At 48.9% G+C, this 18,875-nt stretch overlaps 1 protein-coding gene across 2 annotated transcripts in view; it reads right to left on the bottom strand.

The window, feature by feature from the left end:
* The window catches only part of IGSF21 (immunoglobin superfamily member 21), a 463,002-nt gene that overhangs the window by 167,198 nt on the left and 276,929 nt on the right, over window positions 1-18,875 (bottom strand). For both annotated transcript variants that reach the window (XM_066572610.1, XM_066572611.1), the window contains exon 4: window positions 14,218-14,336. In XM_066572610.1, coding sequence (XP_066428707.1) covers window positions 14,218-14,336 — 119 coding nt within the window. The remainder of the gene's footprint in view (window positions 1-14,217; window positions 14,337-18,875) is intronic.

Here is an 18,875-nt window from a genome sequence, read left to right as displayed (position 1 = left end):
ACCGGAGCGCCACGGTGGAGCGTGCATTCTGGAGTCCGTGGGCGACATCGATCAGGAGCGAATGCCAGATCTAATCCATATCAGAGACAAGAAATGTGCCGCCATCCATGTCAGTGAATGTCTTATTGCAGCCCCTTGCAATGAGCGGCCCCGTTATTAGACCCCATCTAGGGGTGCGTTGGACCCCTCTGGGCTTCATCCTGGTGTAGACTCCACTCGGTGATGAAATCCTTCTGCAGGAATATCGGCCCCTGTGGACAGGAAGCTGCTTGTAGTTGATTAGATGAAGGTGTTGACATTTTTTTGAACACCTGACAGGAAGGGGTCAGCGATTTATGCTGCTTGCACCAAATTCTGACCTCCCCTCAGCACGGAGCAACAGAAATCTGGCTCCATCTGACAAGGAGATGCTTTTCCGCTGCTCAGTGATACAAGTTTTGCGCTCTTTTGCCCGTTGGGAGTCTCGTCTTTCTGTTTCTCTTAGACACAATGGCGCCGGAGCTGGTCGCCTGCTGTTATAGCCCATCCGTGCCAAGGAACGGCGAGCTGTGTGGTCAAACATGTTAGTCGGAGCTCCAATGTTGTATTTAATTGCAATGTAGTTGACTCTGCAGCACCCATTGGTCAGAACGATTCCTGACATCCTCCGCTGACCCCTTTCAGTGATGAGTTATCTCCATCCACAGGATCCCCTTTCACTGAATGTTCTTCCTCGATCGCGCCATTCTTGGTATACTCTGCACACCGTTAGAAACCCACGCCTGCAGTTGGCAGTGAGCCCCCAGCTAGTCTAGCACAGATGACCGGCCTCGCTGGAAGTCGCTCCGATCGCAGCACTTCGGGGTCACGGGCAGAATTTCCCTATAGTGAAGCGCCAATCGTGAGACGGCCGGGGGCTCTTATAAGGCCCCCTGACCACGGCCATGACGGAATATTGCCAACGATATTCCGCCGCGGGGGAGGAGGGGGCGAGCCGTCAGGTCTCAGTGGTGATGCCGTCTCAGTGGCATGCCGTGATTTGAATCCCGCGAGCGGAGAATCGCTATGATTCTCCGCTCGTGGACGACGGGGCTGCGCTACCGCCCGTGGACAGGAGCCCTAAAGGGGCCGTTCAGTGCTTACCCCCCATGTAACACAGTGGCAGATGAGAACGGATCCATTCAGCTGCCTGCTCTGTAGGAAATACTGGGAGTGAAAAAAACTAAATTGGCGCGAACCCACGAACGCGCCCTTTCTTCAGCGGTCCGGCCCTCAGACATTCCTTAAGACCCAACCGTCAGTCAGTGACTTGGGGTAATTCCTGCGTCCAGTCGGAAGCAGCGCTGGCGTCTCCGCTGTCATTTACATCTCGACCTCTCTCTTCTGCCAGGCTCTGATAGTGGAAACACCTGCGCCGCGCCGCTGCCAGGCAGACATATGTTCAGGCCGCGTTAACGGTTCAGGAGGCGCCGCAAGATTTTAATCAGCTGAATTATAGCAGTTTGAGGTAAAATCATTCCACAAGGTTATTTAGCATCCATGTTACCCTCCCCCGCTACCGAGCGCGACAGAGCGAAGAGCCGTACGGGCGGACCAGCGTCACAGTGTGTCAGTCATCACAGCCCGACAATTCCACTGAGAGCTACAATATTTATGGTGGTGAATGCAGGAAATCTACCATGTCATCACTATGGAGAGTGCAGCTCTGGAGTATAATACAGGATGTAACTCAGCATCAGTACAGGATAAGTAATGTATGTACACAGTGATTCCACCAGCAGAATAGGGAGTGCAGCTCTGGAGTATAATACAGGATGTAACTCGGGATCAGTACAGGATAAGTAATGTATGTACACAGTGACTCCACCAGCAGAATAGGGAGTGCAGCTCTGGAGTATAATACAGGATGTAACTCGGGATCAGTACAGGATAAGTAATGTATGTACACAGTGACTCCACCAGCAGAATAGTGAGTGCAGCTCTGGAGTATAACACAGGATGTAACTCAGGATCAGTACAGGATAAGTAATGTATGTACACAGTGACTCCACCAGCAGAAGAGGGAGTGCAGCTCTGGAGTATAATAAAGGATGTAACTCAGGATCAGCACAGGATAAGTAATGTATGTACACAGTGACTCCACCAGCAGAATAGTGAGTGCAGCTCTGGAGTATAATACAGGATGTAACTCAGGATCAGTACAGGATAAGTAATGTATGTACACAGTGACTCCACCAGCAGAATAGTGAGTGCAGCTCTGGAGTATAATACAGGATGTAACTCAGGATCAGTACAGGATAAGTAATGTATGTACACAGTGACTCCACCAGCAGAATAGTGAGTGCAGCTCTGGAGGATAATACAGGATGTAACTCAGCATAACTAATGTATGTACACAGTGACTCCACCAGCAGAATAGTGAGTGCAGCTCTGGAGTATAATACAGGATGTAACTCAGGATCAGTACAGGATAAGTAATGTATGTACACAGTGACTCCACCAGCAGAATAGTGAGTGCAGCTCTGGAGTATAATAAAGGATGTAGCTCCATATAAGTATGAGCTGCTTATAAGTGGACAGACATATTCCCAAGCTGGTATGCGGGACGTCTGGTAAGCAGAGGTTTTCCTGCTGGTTGGATGTTGATCTTGAATACATGATATCACTCAGGTCTTTAGTCTTCTGTGAAATCCGCGGTAGATTGGATATCAGCGGACATTCTATAGAACTCTATGACAGATGATTTCCACAAATACCTGGTTAATACCAGCTCCGGGCAGACTGCAGTTCTTCCCATTCTTCCCCCTGTCATCAGATATTAGTGATTGAGGTCGTTCTGATGGCCCCGGAGAGGACTCCTGATTCTTCTGCCTGACATTAGCGTTTCAGTATGATGGAAAAGTTATTAAACTTGAATAACCTGTGCGGTAAGTGGTACGTGGCGGCGCGGCGCTGATCTGCAGCCTCTGAAGTTGTATCCACGAGCGCCGAGAAGTGGGCAAGAAATAGATAAAATAAGTAATAAGCTGCGCTCCTCACCTGTCAGATATGATGGATGCTGCCGGCCGTTCTGCTCATGGTAATCTCGCTCTGTCCATCTCATATTAACTTCCTCCCCCCGACTTATTTCCTGAACGTACGGCATCACCGGCGCGGGCGCTCCGAAAAATCCTCAATAGTAACTTACATTCATGATGATGTTTATGACTTGCTGTAAAACACCCCCTTTAAAGGGCGAGACGGTCCCGGTACGGAAGCAGCGCCGAGAGGGGGTGATGATCCCGTTGTGTTTTATACCTGATGATCACCTACCTCTTTCTGTGTCCTTCTATACGGATGCAGCGACCGGTAACTTGACGCTTAATGCGTTACGATAGTTACAATGCGACTTATTCACGATATGACAGTAAGGCTAATGATTGCAACGTCTAGAATTCCTATCTTGAAAGAATGCAATATTAACCCCACAGTAACCCCAGTAATAATAGCCCCCCCAAACCATATACTTACCTCCTCCTTGTAGTCAGCACTGCTCCTCCTATTCTTGGCGCTGAGCCGGGCTGCACACTGACCATTAGAATGTGAGCCCAGAATGTTTCCTCCCTTCTCCTCTCTTGCAGAACTAAGGAGGAGGGGTCAGGGGAGGAGGATCCGGGTGCGCACACTGACGTCAGAGTGTGCACCAGGATTGGTGCCACGGTGTGATTACTGGGCCAGGGAGCTGCGGCACCGCAGTTGGTAAGCAGTACCGTGGTGAGCAGCTGACAGTATGCGTTCCAGCACAGAAGGCCCTGCGTGGCCCCTCCAGCACATGTGCCATAGGTTCGCCACCATGGCGCCTCAGTCGGAGCCCCTAACTATCGTTCGCAGAGCACAGTTTGGGAACCACTGCTATATAAGGTCTCACATCTCACAATGCATATCAGAGCCAAAACCAAGCCATGATAAGGAAGGAACTGCCTGTAGAGCTCAGAGACAGGATTGTGTGGAGGCTCAGATCTGGGGAAGCTGCAAAAACATTTCTGCTGCACTAAAACTTCCCAAGAGCCCAGCGGCCTCCATAATTCTTACATGGAAGAACAACAACCAGGACTCTTCCTAGAGCCGCCGACCCCCAAACTAAGTCATCAGGGGAGAAGGATCTCGGTGTAAGAGGTGACCAAGAACCCAATGGTCACTCGGGCTGAGCTCCAAAGATCCTGTGCAGAAGCGAGAAACTTCCAGAAGGTCGACCATCCCTGCAGCCTCCACCAATCTGGGCTTTATGGCGGAGCGGCCAGAAAGAAGCCTCCTCAGTAAAAGACATGAAATCCGCGCGGAGTTACCAAAAAGCATCTAAAGGACCTCAGACTGCGAGAAACAAGATTCTCTGGTCTGATGTAACCACAATATCCAATACTATCCCTACAGTGAAGCCTGGTGGTGGAGCATCATGCTGGGGGAGGGGAGACCAGTCAGGGTGGATGGAAACCAGGCGCTGCTCATCACCGGCCCAATCCCTACAGTGAAGCCTGGTGGTGGAGCATCAGGCTGGGGGAGGGAAGACCAGTCAGGGTGGATGGAAACCAGGCGCCACTCATCACAAGCCCAATCCCTACAGTGAAGTCTGGTGGTGGAGCATCAGGCTGGGGGAGGAGAGATTCATCAGAGTGGAGGGACAGCTGAATGGAGCAAAGTACAGCGATAATGGAAACCTGATCCAGAGCGCAAGGACCTCAGACTGGGCAGAAGGGTCACCTTCCAACAAGACAATGACCCTAAGACCCCAGCCAAGACAACACAGGAGGGGCTTAGGGACAATTCTGTGAATGTCCTTGAGTGACCAGCCAGAGCCCTGAACCCAATGGGACATCTCTGGAGAGAGCTGACAATGGCTGTCCACAGCCGGCCCCCATCCAGCCGGACCGAGGGTAGAAAACCCCCAAATCCAGATGTGCAAACCTTGTGGCATCACAGCCAAGAAGACTGGAGGCTGGCATCACTGCCAGAGGGGCTTCAACTAACGACTGAGGACGGGGTGTGAATAGTTACGTCAATGAAAAATGTCAAAGATTTCTACCATTCTGTTGTCACTTTATCTTCCTGGTATACTGACCATAATCTGTGTGATCGCACCCCGATGGGCACCTCACTCCGTGCCATGCACGCTACAGCTGAGGGTTCGTTACAGTTGTATTCAGTCTACATGATCCTCTGCAGGATGAACAGACGGGGAGCACAAAGACCTTCCCTGCCCTGATAAACCGTTACAATGTATCAGTCTGGAGTCCAGTGGATTGTCTAGACTGGATACAAACAATTGTAACAAACTCCCAGCTGTGAGAACGACTCAATCAGGTTTTCTGCCTTGATGCAAAGTTTCTTTTAACACCTTCAAAGCTGAAATTCCGACTGGAAACAAGAGATTTCGGTAAAAGTCATGGCCCACAAAGCTGCAGCGGGGGGCGACGGCGGCATCTCACATCCAAAGCATGGCGATTTTCCATATAAATGAAATTTTCAGTGAAATATTAATGAGTCACATGAACACTGCGACAAATTGGTAGGCTGCGTTAATTAAGTTCTTTGGTGTTTAATAAAAATGCATTAAATGGAATCAGATTGGAACAACAAGAGGAATAAATCTCGCCGCGCGCCGAAAAATATAAAACAAAAAAAAAACAAAACATTTTTAGCTTTTATAAAAGGCAACACAAAGCGTGTGATAGCGAGGAGCAAGGTCACCGCGTTCTTTGATTCTACAAGCCAGCTTTGATTGACAGCTGGTGCTTCCCTCTAGGTGTCGGCAAGGGAAGTGCGGATGAATATTAACAGCGCAATTGTCTCAGCTCATCGTTACAATAACACACAAGTAAGTGTAGGCGGCGTCGGGGGACGGAGCGCCGCACTCATCACGGACACCGGGGGTGACACGAGATTATAGGATTGTATCAGACTCCAAAGACTGGTTGTCTGCGGTCACAACCTCAAGAACACAAAGGGGCATGGCCAGCCCTAGCTATATGTGACCTGTGTGGTGACAGCCACCTGCGTGTAGAGGGCACTAGGGGGATGTAAGTTGGGGGACAATCACCCCCTAAGGTCCGCCTGGCCAGATAATCTTCCTCTGTGTGGATACATGAATCATCCTTCTTCTGGCTCTGTTTCCTTCTCTCTGATGTTCCAAGGCACCACGGTCAGCCTATCAGTGTCCCAGAAATACAATTGCTTAGTTTTGCTATTGTGTTTACATACTGGGCTTAGTTCTGGCACTGTATTTATGTTAAAACCTTGGTTCTGGTGCTATATGTATGTTATAAGCTTGGTTCTGGTGCTATATTTATGTTATGAGCTTGGTTCTGGTGCTGTATTTATGTTATGAGCTTGGTTCTGATGCTATATTTATGTTATGAGCTTGGTTCTGATGCTATATTTATGTTATGAGCTTGGTTCTGATGCTATATTTATGTTATGAGCTTGGTTCTGATGCTATATTTATGTTATGAGCGTGGTTCTAGTGCTGTATTAATGTTAGCAGCTTGGTTCTGGTGCTGTGTTTATGTTATGAGCTTGGTTCTGGTGCTGTATTTATGTTATGAGCTTGGTTCTGGTGCTGTATTTATGTTATGAGCTTGGTTCTGCTGCTGTATTTATGTTATGAGCTTGGTTCTGCTGCTGTATTTATGTACTGAACTTTAGGGCTCAGGTCCAAACTGCGTTTTCACTGTGTTACAGGCGCATGATACGCAGTGAATGGAGTCAATGGACTTTAATTGATCCATGCACAAGCGTGTGGACACTACGTGTCAATAAACAAGCTAAATAAATCTCAGCACGCTCTATTTCTCTGCATGTGTACGCAGCATGAGCCCTATACATCTGTATGGGCTGCTACACTTGTGTATTCAATACATTGCATATGGACAGTGCTTTCAAATGCATCCCTGCTCTGAAACAGAGTGGGGAATTAAATAAAAAACTCATATACACACATGATCATGTGATACGAGGGCATGCACAGTGCCATACACAGCAATACGTGGTCTCTGCCAGCAGAATATATGGTAGCAATATGGGTAAAACTCTGGGGGGAGACCTGCAGCATCTCATGTATATACCCGTGTGCATGTGATATAAGGGATGATTTAGTGAATCCTGCACTGAGCAGGGGGTCGGGCACGATGACCCTGGAGGTCCCTTCCAACTCTACCTTCTATGATTGTATGATATGCAGCAATACACTGTCTCTGGAAGCAGAATATATGGTAACAATATGGGTAAAACGCTGTGGGCAGACCTGCAGCGTCTCATGCATATGCCTGTGGGCATGAGCCCTTATTCCTGGGGCTGTATTTATATTATAAGTTTGGTTCTGGGACTGTACTTATGTTATGAGCTTGGTTCTGAGGCTGTACTTATGTTATGAGCTTGGTTCTGATGCTGTACTTATGTTATGAGCTTGGTTCTGAGGCTGTACTTATGTTATGAGCTTGGTTCTGAGGCTGTACTTATGTTATGAGCTTGGTTCTGAGGCTGTACTTATGTTATGTGCTTGGTTCTGATGCTGTACTTATGTTATGTGCTTGGTTCTGATGCTGTACTTATGTTATGAGCTTGGTTCTGAGGCTGTACTTATGTTATGAGCTTGGTTCTGAGGCTGTACTTATGTTATGAGCTTGGTTCTGATGCTGCACTTATGCTATGCTGTTCTGGTGTGGGTATGCTTCTATCTTTCTGCATGAGCAGAATACACACAAACTGCCTATTAGTGCAATACTAGTTCTTAGTATTATGTATAGTACCAGTTACTAATATAATAATATATAGTGAAAGGGACTGTTTCACCCTGGACGACGGTTAACAATTAGATGAAGGCTGGTGTTGGCGGCAGTAGCACTGGAGATATGAAGATAGCGGTAAAAGTCTATGCTTCAATGTTGTTGGTCAGTATGCACCGCCAGCTATGTATCTGGACATTTGTGAGGTGTCATTTATTGGAGTCTCCACACAGGTGTGCAGCTGTCTCACAACCAGCTACAAACTGCCAGACTGAGTACTGGTGTATCCATAGCAACTGAGGCCACTGGGGTTTGTGGGGGATGTAGTCCGCCCATAATCCCTTATTCAGTGCACAAGGATAAAGGACCTATGATGATGTCACCGTCGTGTGATCAGGGGGTGGGGCTAATATATGGTAGCTAATTACATGATGATGACATCATCACAGGTGCTGTCAGGCTCTGCATGTAACTCACACAGCACACACGGACAAGTGGCCGTTAGCACTTTGATATATTGTAGCTTTTTTATAACAGGGGGCACCGCATATACCTAGGCACAGAGTGCCATCTAGCCTTGGAGCTGCACTGCTGAGGGAGGGGGTGAACTGGAGTGAGAAGTGGATCAATGTTGAGGGCCATAAAACTGCCTTACGCATCAGCAGCATGACTCTCACTTCTGTCCTAACTGTTTGCTACAATGTATCAGTGCAATGATATCCAGGACTTTGTAGAACGTTGTATGAATTGTGTTGCCAAGCCAAAGATGCTGTCCTACAACAAAGCTGCGGGCGTCAGAGGGATATGGCACAACAAGCTGGAAAGGAAAGTCTGGGTACGGCACAACCTTGGCGGGTGAAGACTATATTCGAGGGCAAGAGGGGAAATTGGACTTTTTATATTGAACCATTGGTTTTGACGCATCTTGAGGCCAACCTGTCTCTTCATTTGTAAGCTGGATGGATGCGCACTAACACGTAAAATACACAAAGGTGCAAGAAGAAGGAGGGGTGACAAGCCGGCGGGTGAAGATACTGGATGACACGCTCTGCCGTCCTGCACGACATGGCAAGCCTAGGTCAGCACCACGGATAGCAGCATTGTCTCATTGATCACAAGGCCGGTTTAGCTGTCTGCACATTGTTATCCAGAGGCTGAACACCTATACAGACGTAATACTTCTCACAGCTGACGGTTTGTTACAATTGTATCCAATTTCTGCTGAAGACTGGAAAGAAAAGCCTGGCTGCGGCACAGCCCTAATGGGTGAAACAATATTCATGGTAAGAGACAAAGCTGGACTTGACTGAACCATCAGCTTTGACACGTTTCAAGATCACAAGGCCTCTTCCTCAGGTAAGTGCCGAGTTCTGTCTAATTATGGGAAGGATAGAACTCCTACGGGGTAAATACCTAATTTACAAGAATGCGTGAAAAACGGATGTAAATCAGGCTTTTTAGTTACAAAAACGCATTGTAGTCGCATGTAAATCGTAGTGACATCGCAGGTGAAATGGTCAGTTCTTCTGGCGCACCCGCCCGAGCGAATACAGCCTCCAAACACTGGATGGAACACACTTCTGTTGTCTTCATCTTCTCTACCATATCTTCACACCTTTCTCTTCTCGGTTGTCGCACCTCCCTCCTTATGGATTTTACATGAAGTGTGAGGCCATGCAGCTTCTGAGGAAGAGGCACTTTGGCCTCGAAACTTGTCAAAATTGCCGGTTCAATAAAGCAAAAGTCAAGTTTCATCCTTTGAACTCAAATATTTTCCTTCCCGTCTCTTGTATATAGTGGCAACGAACCCTCAGCTCTTCGAGGTATTAGGCTTGCACAGTTTTCGGTCTCTGGACAAAAAACAGAATGTTTGCATTCACTGACAAGAAGCAGAAGACAAGACCGGCAGTTTGCTAAGTAGAAAGAAACAACTCTGCTGTCCGTGGTGCTGAACGAAGCCTGTGACCATGAAGATCGGTTGGCATGACCAATAGCGGTTTAGCCGGGAGGGCAGTGGAGGTGCACAGACTGGCACTTATGAGACAGGGCACACCTGCCCTCCTGCCATCTATCAGTCACCCAATTGTGCTGCTCATTATAGAGAGCGGCCAGGGCGGTTACCGTGCGATTGCGTCACATGACTACAGAAACCCAAGATTCCGGACGGGACACAGGTATCGCCCTATACGCCACACGAAGGCCTCTGCCGGCCTGGGGGTCCCCGTTATTCGCCTGACTCCTCCGCAGTCGGTGCAGAGCCAGCTCGGCGTTAATCACTTCACCAGATGGAACTTCTAATTCCGTGATTGATTTCTTGTCAGGATTTTCTCACAAAGTCATCTAGAAGGAAGTTAAATGGAATGGAATATATACGTATCAGCGAGTGCCGAGCGCGGGCTGACCGTCACCGCGCGCCCCGCTAATGACTGCAGCCTTCATCACATCTTAATTGCAGCATCAAAGTTTTGGCATGAAAATCATTGAGTTATTGCATTGTCAACATATTAATACGAGAAACATATTGGAGAGCCGGAGGCGAAGGACGCGGCGCATCTATAGAGCCCCAGCGCATCCAGCACTTAACATGTAGCCGCACGTCACGCCAAAACATGACCGATTATTATATCTATCTCCGGCTGTCACCGATAGAACAGCGCTTCAGAAGAGGGGTGCACTGACCTTGTGGGGGTCACAGAGAGATACACAGCAGCACAGAGTATGGCCAGGCTCACACAAACAGGGCATATTCCACAAGCGTTTATACGCAGCGTATGATCGCGGATATAAATTGCGTATGGTCGCATTTGCAAACGAACGCAAGCAGGGAATGACATCAGAAAGCAACCCAACCCCCTGGACACCCCTTCTATCGCTCTGGCGACATTCTCTTGTGCCGTTGCGGTGAGCGCTGCTCTGAGAGCCTTCAGGACGGGATGGTGCTCTTTCGGCTCGGCTGGTTTATACTACTTATTTCGGAAGTAGTATAAGCCACTTTGTTGCGAAAAAAGAGCCTGGAAGAACAAGCGGACGCTGCGGACAGTCTGGATGGGGGGGGGGGGGGTCACTCCTCAGACTCCATCCTGCATTGTCTGCCCACCATTTGTATCTGGTCTCCTAGCAACATGCGTACGATCCATATGCAATGTAATTACGTATGCACTGCAGATCGAACGTATCCGTAGTGACCATTGGAGCTCATACGCGCAGAATCGCACTAAAATACGGCATGCTGCGATTTCTTTTTGCTTTCAGAATTCGCAATTCCTACCCGCAAGTGTGAGCGGACCAGCGGAAGTCCATGTATGGCAATGCCCGCGTATTAGCACGTATCATGCGCGCAGGCAGGGATGTGGAATCTGTTCGCGTGAGACTGGCGAAGAGCGTGTGGATCTTGCGATAGGTTACAGTGAGAGGAGAACAGACCCAGCAGCACAGAGTATGTCAGGAGGTCTCGTGGGCCGTCACACACAGTCGTGGAATTAGTAGGGGCCACAGCAGCACAGAGGATGGGGGTGTCTCACGCAAACGGGAAATTGCACACACCTGCGATTATTCGCAAATACTTTCCACAAAGGATTGCAGGTATTCTACTGCAGAAATCCGCACGCGGAATCCGACCCGTTCGTGTTAGCCCGGCCTAAGTTAGAAAGAGACTGCGCCAATCTTGTAGGAAGTTCCATAGTAGAAGTACTTCTCTCCTTAAATACTCTATTCGTACAGTATGGAGGATTCTGTCCCTACTACTCCTGCAGCTGATAACATGGTGCCCGGGCCAAAGGCTACTGAGCCACCATAGCAGGCAGCAGGGTATGTGACTGCAGGGCCGCCTGCCGCATCATCACTCCACTGCTCATACATTCTCCAGCCTGGAAGGGGTTAACCCAGGACGTTGGATTGGCACCTACTGGATTGTGCACCTCTGCCACGTCAGCCGCTGCCTCTCACCCATCCCCTCCAGCTATCAGATCCTCCATGTGTCAGCGCCGTAGCCTCACTAGAGCGTGCCAACCGCCATCAAGACGGAGGTGTAAAAATAATCCCAGCATCTGCTCCTCTCTGCGGTCCGGGTGCAGCTGATCGGACGTGTTGGCAGCGCTACCTGTGTGGGCGGAAGGACGGATTTGTGTAACCTTCAAAGTCCTGGTGAGGCCGGAGCCTTCTCCTTCCTGCGTCCTTCAGTACAAGTCATAGTGTCAGACCTGCATCCACCACAGAGGGCGCTACAACCATAAGACCCCAGCGGGAGAGTCAAGCCCATAATTCCTGGGGGTCGCATCTAAGGACATAACACTAAGATGCCACCAGGAGTGCATGGCATGGGACACCAAGACCCGATCGAGTTCCGAGTCCGCCATGATCGGTCCAAGGAGGAAATGCTGGCGTTTGGAGCAGCCAGTCAGATACTTTCCATATCTGGTTTGTGATTGGTCGCTGTTGGAGCCCCCAAAAGTTTTCCTGCCACAACTACAGATCCAGCAACGCTTATCACATTACAGCTGCAGCAGACTTTGAAGGCGTTGTACCAAGATTGCAAGTTACCCCCAAATCACAGGATAGCGAATAACATGAGGTTCAATGGGGTCTCATTGCTGAGACCCCCACCAGTCTGCAGAATGAGACTTCATGCAGGGTCAGCGCTCCATTAATTTTTAATTGGGGCCACTTGGGTTTCTCTGGAGCCCCAATGAAAGGAGCGCCAGTGAGCTTGTGTGACCAGCGCTCCATCCAGTCTCATCCTCACTTTCTATGGGGGTCCAGTGTCCGCCATAGTGAGGAGGATGGGGGACACGGGACCCTCAATCTCGAGATCGGCAGGGGTCTCAGCAGTGAAAAAAATCACACTGATAAGCAAGTTATCCCCCTATCGTGTGAACAGGGATAACTTGCAATCTTGGCACAACCCCGTTAACTTTGACTTTTCAATGGCATTTGCTGTCTTAAAGCAGTGTTCCCCAACTCCAGTCCTCAGGGACCCCAACAGGTCATGTTTTCAGGGTATCCTGCAGTAAGAGCCCCTGTGGCAATGTCTGAGGCACCGACAATAATTACATCACCTGTGTGATACTGAGGAAATCCAGATCACATGACCTGTTGGGGTCCCCAAGGACTGGAGTTGGGGAACACTATATTAAAGTGACCCTCCGATTTCATTGCGGTTCTTCTCTGCCGTCCCTCCAATCCACTGTTTCATTTTTGGCCATCCAAGATGGCAGACACAATCTTCAGACTACTTAATCCGCACAGAGCATTAGTAGAGTTAGACTACCAATGTGCTATACCTGCTGTACAATCATGTGATCAGCACTGACCAATCAGACCGCAGTGCACAGTATGCATTAGGTAGTCAGAAAATTGCTGTAGCCGTCTTGGACGGCCAAAAATGGGACCCTGAACCAGCGGATGGGATGGATTTGCCAAGATAGAAAGTTATTCCTATCCACAAGACAGGGAAGAATTTGCTGACCAGTGGGGATCTACCTGCTGGGACCCCCACCGATTCCGAGAACGGGAGTCCTGAAGGACCCTACATGGACGAAGCAATGATTGACTTCAACAGGAGCACCGGAGATTGATGCGCATTAGAACTTGGCTATTGTATCTCCGACGCTCCCATCAAAATGAATGGAGCAGCAACGCACATGTGGGACCATGATTCATGTGAGGATCTCTGTGACCCCCATGCCTAGGACAGGTTGGAGTCCCAGCTGTTCCATTCGCTTTGAAGGGGGTACCAGAGACAGCCGAGTTCAAACGTTTGGCAATCTCCGACCCTCCCGTTGAATTGAATGGAATACGCTCGATATTCCATACGCCCCTCCATTCTTGCATGGACCTTCAGGATTCCCATTTTCTGGATCTGTGGGGGCCCTGGGTGTCAGACCCCACCGATCAAAAAGTTCTTTCCTGTCCTGTGGAGTGGGGATAACTTTTTATCTTGGCAATTTAAAGTGTCAATTTAAAGTTTGCTACAATTGTACCAACTACAATGGGTTTTTTTGCAGTGGGACCAACACTGAACTTTTGTCCTATGGACTGCAGCCATCACTTCATCACTTCTACTCATCCGTGTGAAACACAATGGACACCGCGCAACACGTTAGGATGAGACAAGAGGAAACAATAGACTTGACGCCATCGGTTACATCACCCATCAGCTAGTGATTTTTCAGACGTTGCCTTGTGCAGTGTCTCCTCCTATCCTCCAGGTGTCACTGTTGTCAGTTTGAAAAGTACTTTTACCAAAGTTACCACCAGAATCGGGGTGAAGAAATCCGTAACTTTAAAGAGCCGGCTCCTGAGTATAAATGTATACGCCGGTGATAATACCTCCGTTTTAATTAGCGAGGAACGGCACAGATATTCTCCGTAACGAACTTACAAGCCTTTGGCTACAATTGATTGCCTATGAAGAACCCTGTGCAGAGCTATTTATTCCGGGGGTGTTATCGAGCGGGCAGAAGCGGTTATCATAGATACTCACACATGACGTTCAGGAACACGTTGTCCGAGGCCAGCACCACTTTCTCCCGTGTAGCGCGGTCATATATCCCAACATGACACTCGTAGGGTCCGTTGTCTGATATCCGCACCTCGGGGAGCCTGGAGAAGACAAGAAGAACGAGAGCGGTTAATTATATCAGCCGAGCGGAACGCTCTTGCGTACATATAGCGGTCACAGTCAGAACCCAATAAACATAAAGGATCCCGTCTTATTGGAATTACATCGGCCACAATAACGGAGCGAACGCCGCGGCGACTTTATGAGCTGTGAAAATGGCTCTTTTATCGCCTGCCGTCCGCTCCAAAAAGTTTCTTTGAAGAGTAGTAAAATAAAGGGGGACACAGCAGCCAGGAAAAAGATCCGGATCATCGCAACGGCTGGAAAATCCGGCTCCGTTTCTGCCCACGCGATCGCTTCCAGTCCCGGAATAACGAACCCACCAATTAAGGGCAACCTTGACAAGAAGCGGCTTAACATCGGGTAAACATATAATTACGCTGGATCTGAGCACGATGTGACGTGCGTTTTACTGTCACCGCTACGAATATTAGTCCTCTATCCCTCCAGCGCCAATAATGCTGCCATCTGTGAGGGTGTAATTGGGGGTTTCTTGCGTTATCTGGCACCTGGGTTGCCGGTGCATTCACAGATTACACTTCTATAAGACGATTACATTATATTAAGTAGCAAATAAAAGCTGGAAGAGACGTTAATGTATCGGTGGGCGTGCGGGAGCAGGTGGATACAAAGTGTCAGGCAGCGCCGGAGCGCTCATACAAGGGAAGCCCTCTGTGCCCTGCTGCAAGGCGATGAGCGGGGAGGAGGCACCGACGGCTCCTCTCTTCAGGTCCGGCCACGTCAACGCAGCTCAAATCACCGCAATCTCCACTTAAAAAAAGTTCAGAAATTCTGTGGAGGAGGGGCACAGTGGCAGCTAGAGATGAGTAAATAACCCGCTAACGTTGGCGGGCACAGCTGGCAGATTTACTATAGCTTACACCAGAAAGTGGCATCAATTATACTGCAAATCTCCCCCAGCTCTTAGTTGGCATACTGTAGATTTCATTTTCTGGAGCAAGGACGGCCAAAGATGCGCTAAATTTATTAAAAGCCGGGCACCAATTAATAAATTTGGCGCATGTTACTGCAGAGTACTTCAGCGTAGAACTGCCAAATGAAACCCCAGTCTTAAAGGGGTTGTTCCAAGATTGCAAATTATCTCCCAATCCATAGTATGGGAGATAACTTGGTGGTCGGTCTCACCGCTGAGACACCCGATGATCTCAAGATCCGAGGTCCTGTGCCCCCCTTCCTTCTCATTGAGGAGGAGACTGAATGAGGCCGCGGTCACGCAAGCGCACCATTGCTCTATTGACGGTCAATGGGACTGCAGCAATACTCGAGCAGCACCTACTTCCATCAGGCTCACTGAAATGAATGGAGTGCAGTTGTGTCGCCAGCGCTCCCTTCATGCGGATGTCACTGCAGGGGTAGATGCTACACGAGAAAGGGACACAGGAGTCCGCTTCTGTAGATCGGTGGGCGGCTCAGAAGTGGGGCTGCATCCTTCTCCTTCGTGTGTCCTTCAGTACAAGTCACAGTGTGTCATACCTGCATCCACCACAGAGGGCGCTACATCCATAACATCACATTGCAAAAATGACCCCAGTGGGACAATCAAGCCCATAATTCCCGCAGGTCCTAGGGGTCGCATCCAAAGTTCAACAAGGGCAAAAATAAAGACAGAAGATGCCACCATGAGAAGACACCAAGACCTACTTGGCCGAAGGAAGATCTGTTGTTGTTTGGAGCAGCCAATCAGATACTTTTTGTAGTGACTTCTGGTTTGTGATTGGCTGCTGTTGGAGCCCCCAAAGTTTTTCTGCCACAATTACAAATATAGCAAACCTTAACTTGACATTATCACATTAGATGTACAGCTGCAGCAAACTTTAAAGGGGTTGTACCAAGATTGCAAATTACCCCCTATTCACACTTCACTATAATGGGGTCCATCCGGCTTCGGCTCTGCCAACCAGCATTCCCCCGGATGATATCATAGCATGCTGCGCTATTTCCTCCAGGAGTTTCTTGACAGATCTGCAATGAAAACCCCGAATGGAGAAGATGTGAACAGAGCCGAAGGATCCTTTTACGTAACACGAGAAATTGCTTGCGCAAGCGAATGCTGACTGTTGTGTGGACCATCATTTAGATTTCCCGTCATTTCGGCCGCCCATTCCTCTGTCATGGGTAATGTTTACACGGATCGATTAACTGAATGTGGAAATGTGCGAACGAACGTATTACTGACCCGGAAATACGTACGCAGTAGTGTGTGATTGGCTGATGAAAGAACAGCAGCGGGTTTTAACACGCCCACAACGCGATGATCGCAAATTTACATCATCGCATTCTCTACGGGAAAGACATAAAACCCTTGAGGAATCATTCGCCGTTGCGATGGCCTGGAGAGTTTCCCGTGAAGCTGCCATCTGCAAGACGTTTCTTTTCGCTCCTTCGAGGAATACTTTGACACAATAGGGATTCCTTCACTCATTCGTCTGGAAGTACCGCCCGCTTCTTCAAGGGGCTATTCACAGGAGTAAATGCTTCTAACTATGAAGGAGAGTTTTTCCGCTTGTACGTTCCGCTACTCGCGGCATCCGCATGCATTAAAATACAATCCGCAGCAGAAATCCGTGTTCTATATCCGCAGCGGGCCTGATTTTCCCCGTGGACATGAGGCCTTATAGCCTCCAGTAGCGACCATGCTGAAGTATGAAGAGCTATGGCCCTGCAGCATAGGACGGAGGGTGTGCTTAGTTTATGGTTTGCATTGATACATTGTAACAAATCTTCACACACACGTTACAAGTTAGGCCTAAGCCTGCAGACGGCCGGGTCGGATCCGACTGCGAGAAGTCTCACAGCAGGACCCGACCCGAGCGTCTGCAGAGAGCAGCGTGACACTCACCTGCTCCTGCGGCCCTCTGATGTGCTGGCTGCCAGGCAGCTGGCGCATGCGCAGGGCGGAGCCGGCGGCCGGTGAGATTTCGCGCGGCCAAATCGCGGCCGTTTGCCTAGGATTGCATTTGTTAAAGCAATCCTATGGCAGCTTCCAAGGGTGGGAATTCCGCGGGAAATCCCGCCGTGGAATTTCGGCCCGTCTGCAGGCGGCCTTGGGCTTATGTGCAAAATTTGCTAACTTTTAGCTGTTTGAAAAAAATAAATAAATCAAACATGAAGATTTAAACCGCTCAACACAACTAATATAACAAGCGGTTTCTCTAAATTCACCACTTTCAGAGTGCGTTCCTATAGCAGGTACTGCGTGTAACTGAGACTCAGCCAATCCGCCGCTGCCGATAGCTACATGTTCTTGCTGACCTTATTGGCAAGGTCGTGCTTCCATTGGCAGCTTCAGCTGGGCAGAGTCTCTGCTGTAAGCGGTTCCTGTTACATCAGGACACATCGTTACTGACAGCCTTACTGACTCCTGCAATCTCAGAATTATTCACCCCCCTGAATAGAATTCCTCATAAGAGTACAAATGTACAATTCAGTTGATGTCTCAAGCACACCTGATGTAACCATTCAAGGGCTTCATTAGTTGCATCAGGTGTGCTTGAGATAAAACACATCAAGTACACTGGACTAGCGAGGGTTTGCTTTACAAACATGCTGTGACATGTGATTACATGTTAGAAATATGTCCAAGACCCTTTTATACAGAACAAGTATCGTTTAAATTTTCACTGGATGGCGGGAATCTGAATGATAATCATTTAATGTAAAAGCTGCCAGCAGCTTGGCGAACAATCATTTGTTTGCTTATCGTTTGCCTTCAGTTTTGGCAGGTCTAAAAATCAAATGACAATCGGCCCGTGTAAATAGATCTGCTTTCATTTAAGAAGGATGTTTACTGTGAATGGAAGCGGCCGGCCGGAGCGATCTGCGGCTCACCATTGAGCCTCCAGTTACTGAGCAACGATCTCTCTTGTGTAGAAGGTCCCTTAGTCATGAGAGAGGTCTAAAAAGTTATGAACACAGATCACTGACTTGTACAAAGAAAGAAAAGGATACAAAAAGATAGTAAAAGCGCTGAATGTTCCCAGAGATACAGCTGGAAGCAGTTCACAGGTTCAGAGTTACAGGAACTCCGGCGACATAACCTGGACATGACGGAGACATGAAGCTCACCGCGTGCCACCAGATTCCAGAGGAGGCAGGTAGTCAAAAACTCTCCAGTGACTGAAACAGACATGCAGGAAGATCTGGTGGCAGCGGGCACTGAGGGTTCTGTTAGCACAGTAAGGCATATACTAAACGCTGCAGGTCTCCATGTCTGAACTCCAAGACGTCACCTCCACTGGCCTAAAAGACAAGAAAGTCGCTCCAATATGCTCAGAGCCATATAACAAGGCCACAGGGGTTTGGGGATTCTGTTCTGTGGAGTGATGGAACAAAACTGGAACTTTTCAGGCCTCTGGCTCAGCGGATCGTCTGGAGAAGAACCTCTGGCCTACAGTGAAGCATGGCGGCGGCTCGGTGAGGCTACAGTGAAGCATGGCGGCGGCTCGGTGAGGCTACAGTGAAGCATGGCGACGGCTCGGTGAGGCTACAGTGAAGCATGG

This window comes from Eleutherodactylus coqui, chromosome 6, assembly GCF_035609145.1.
Source record: "Eleutherodactylus coqui strain aEleCoq1 chromosome 6, aEleCoq1.hap1, whole genome shotgun sequence".
Lineage (NCBI taxonomy): Eukaryota > Metazoa > Chordata > Amphibia > Anura > Eleutherodactylidae > Eleutherodactylus > Eleutherodactylus coqui.
This window is presented reverse-complemented; position numbering and strand designations above follow the sequence as displayed.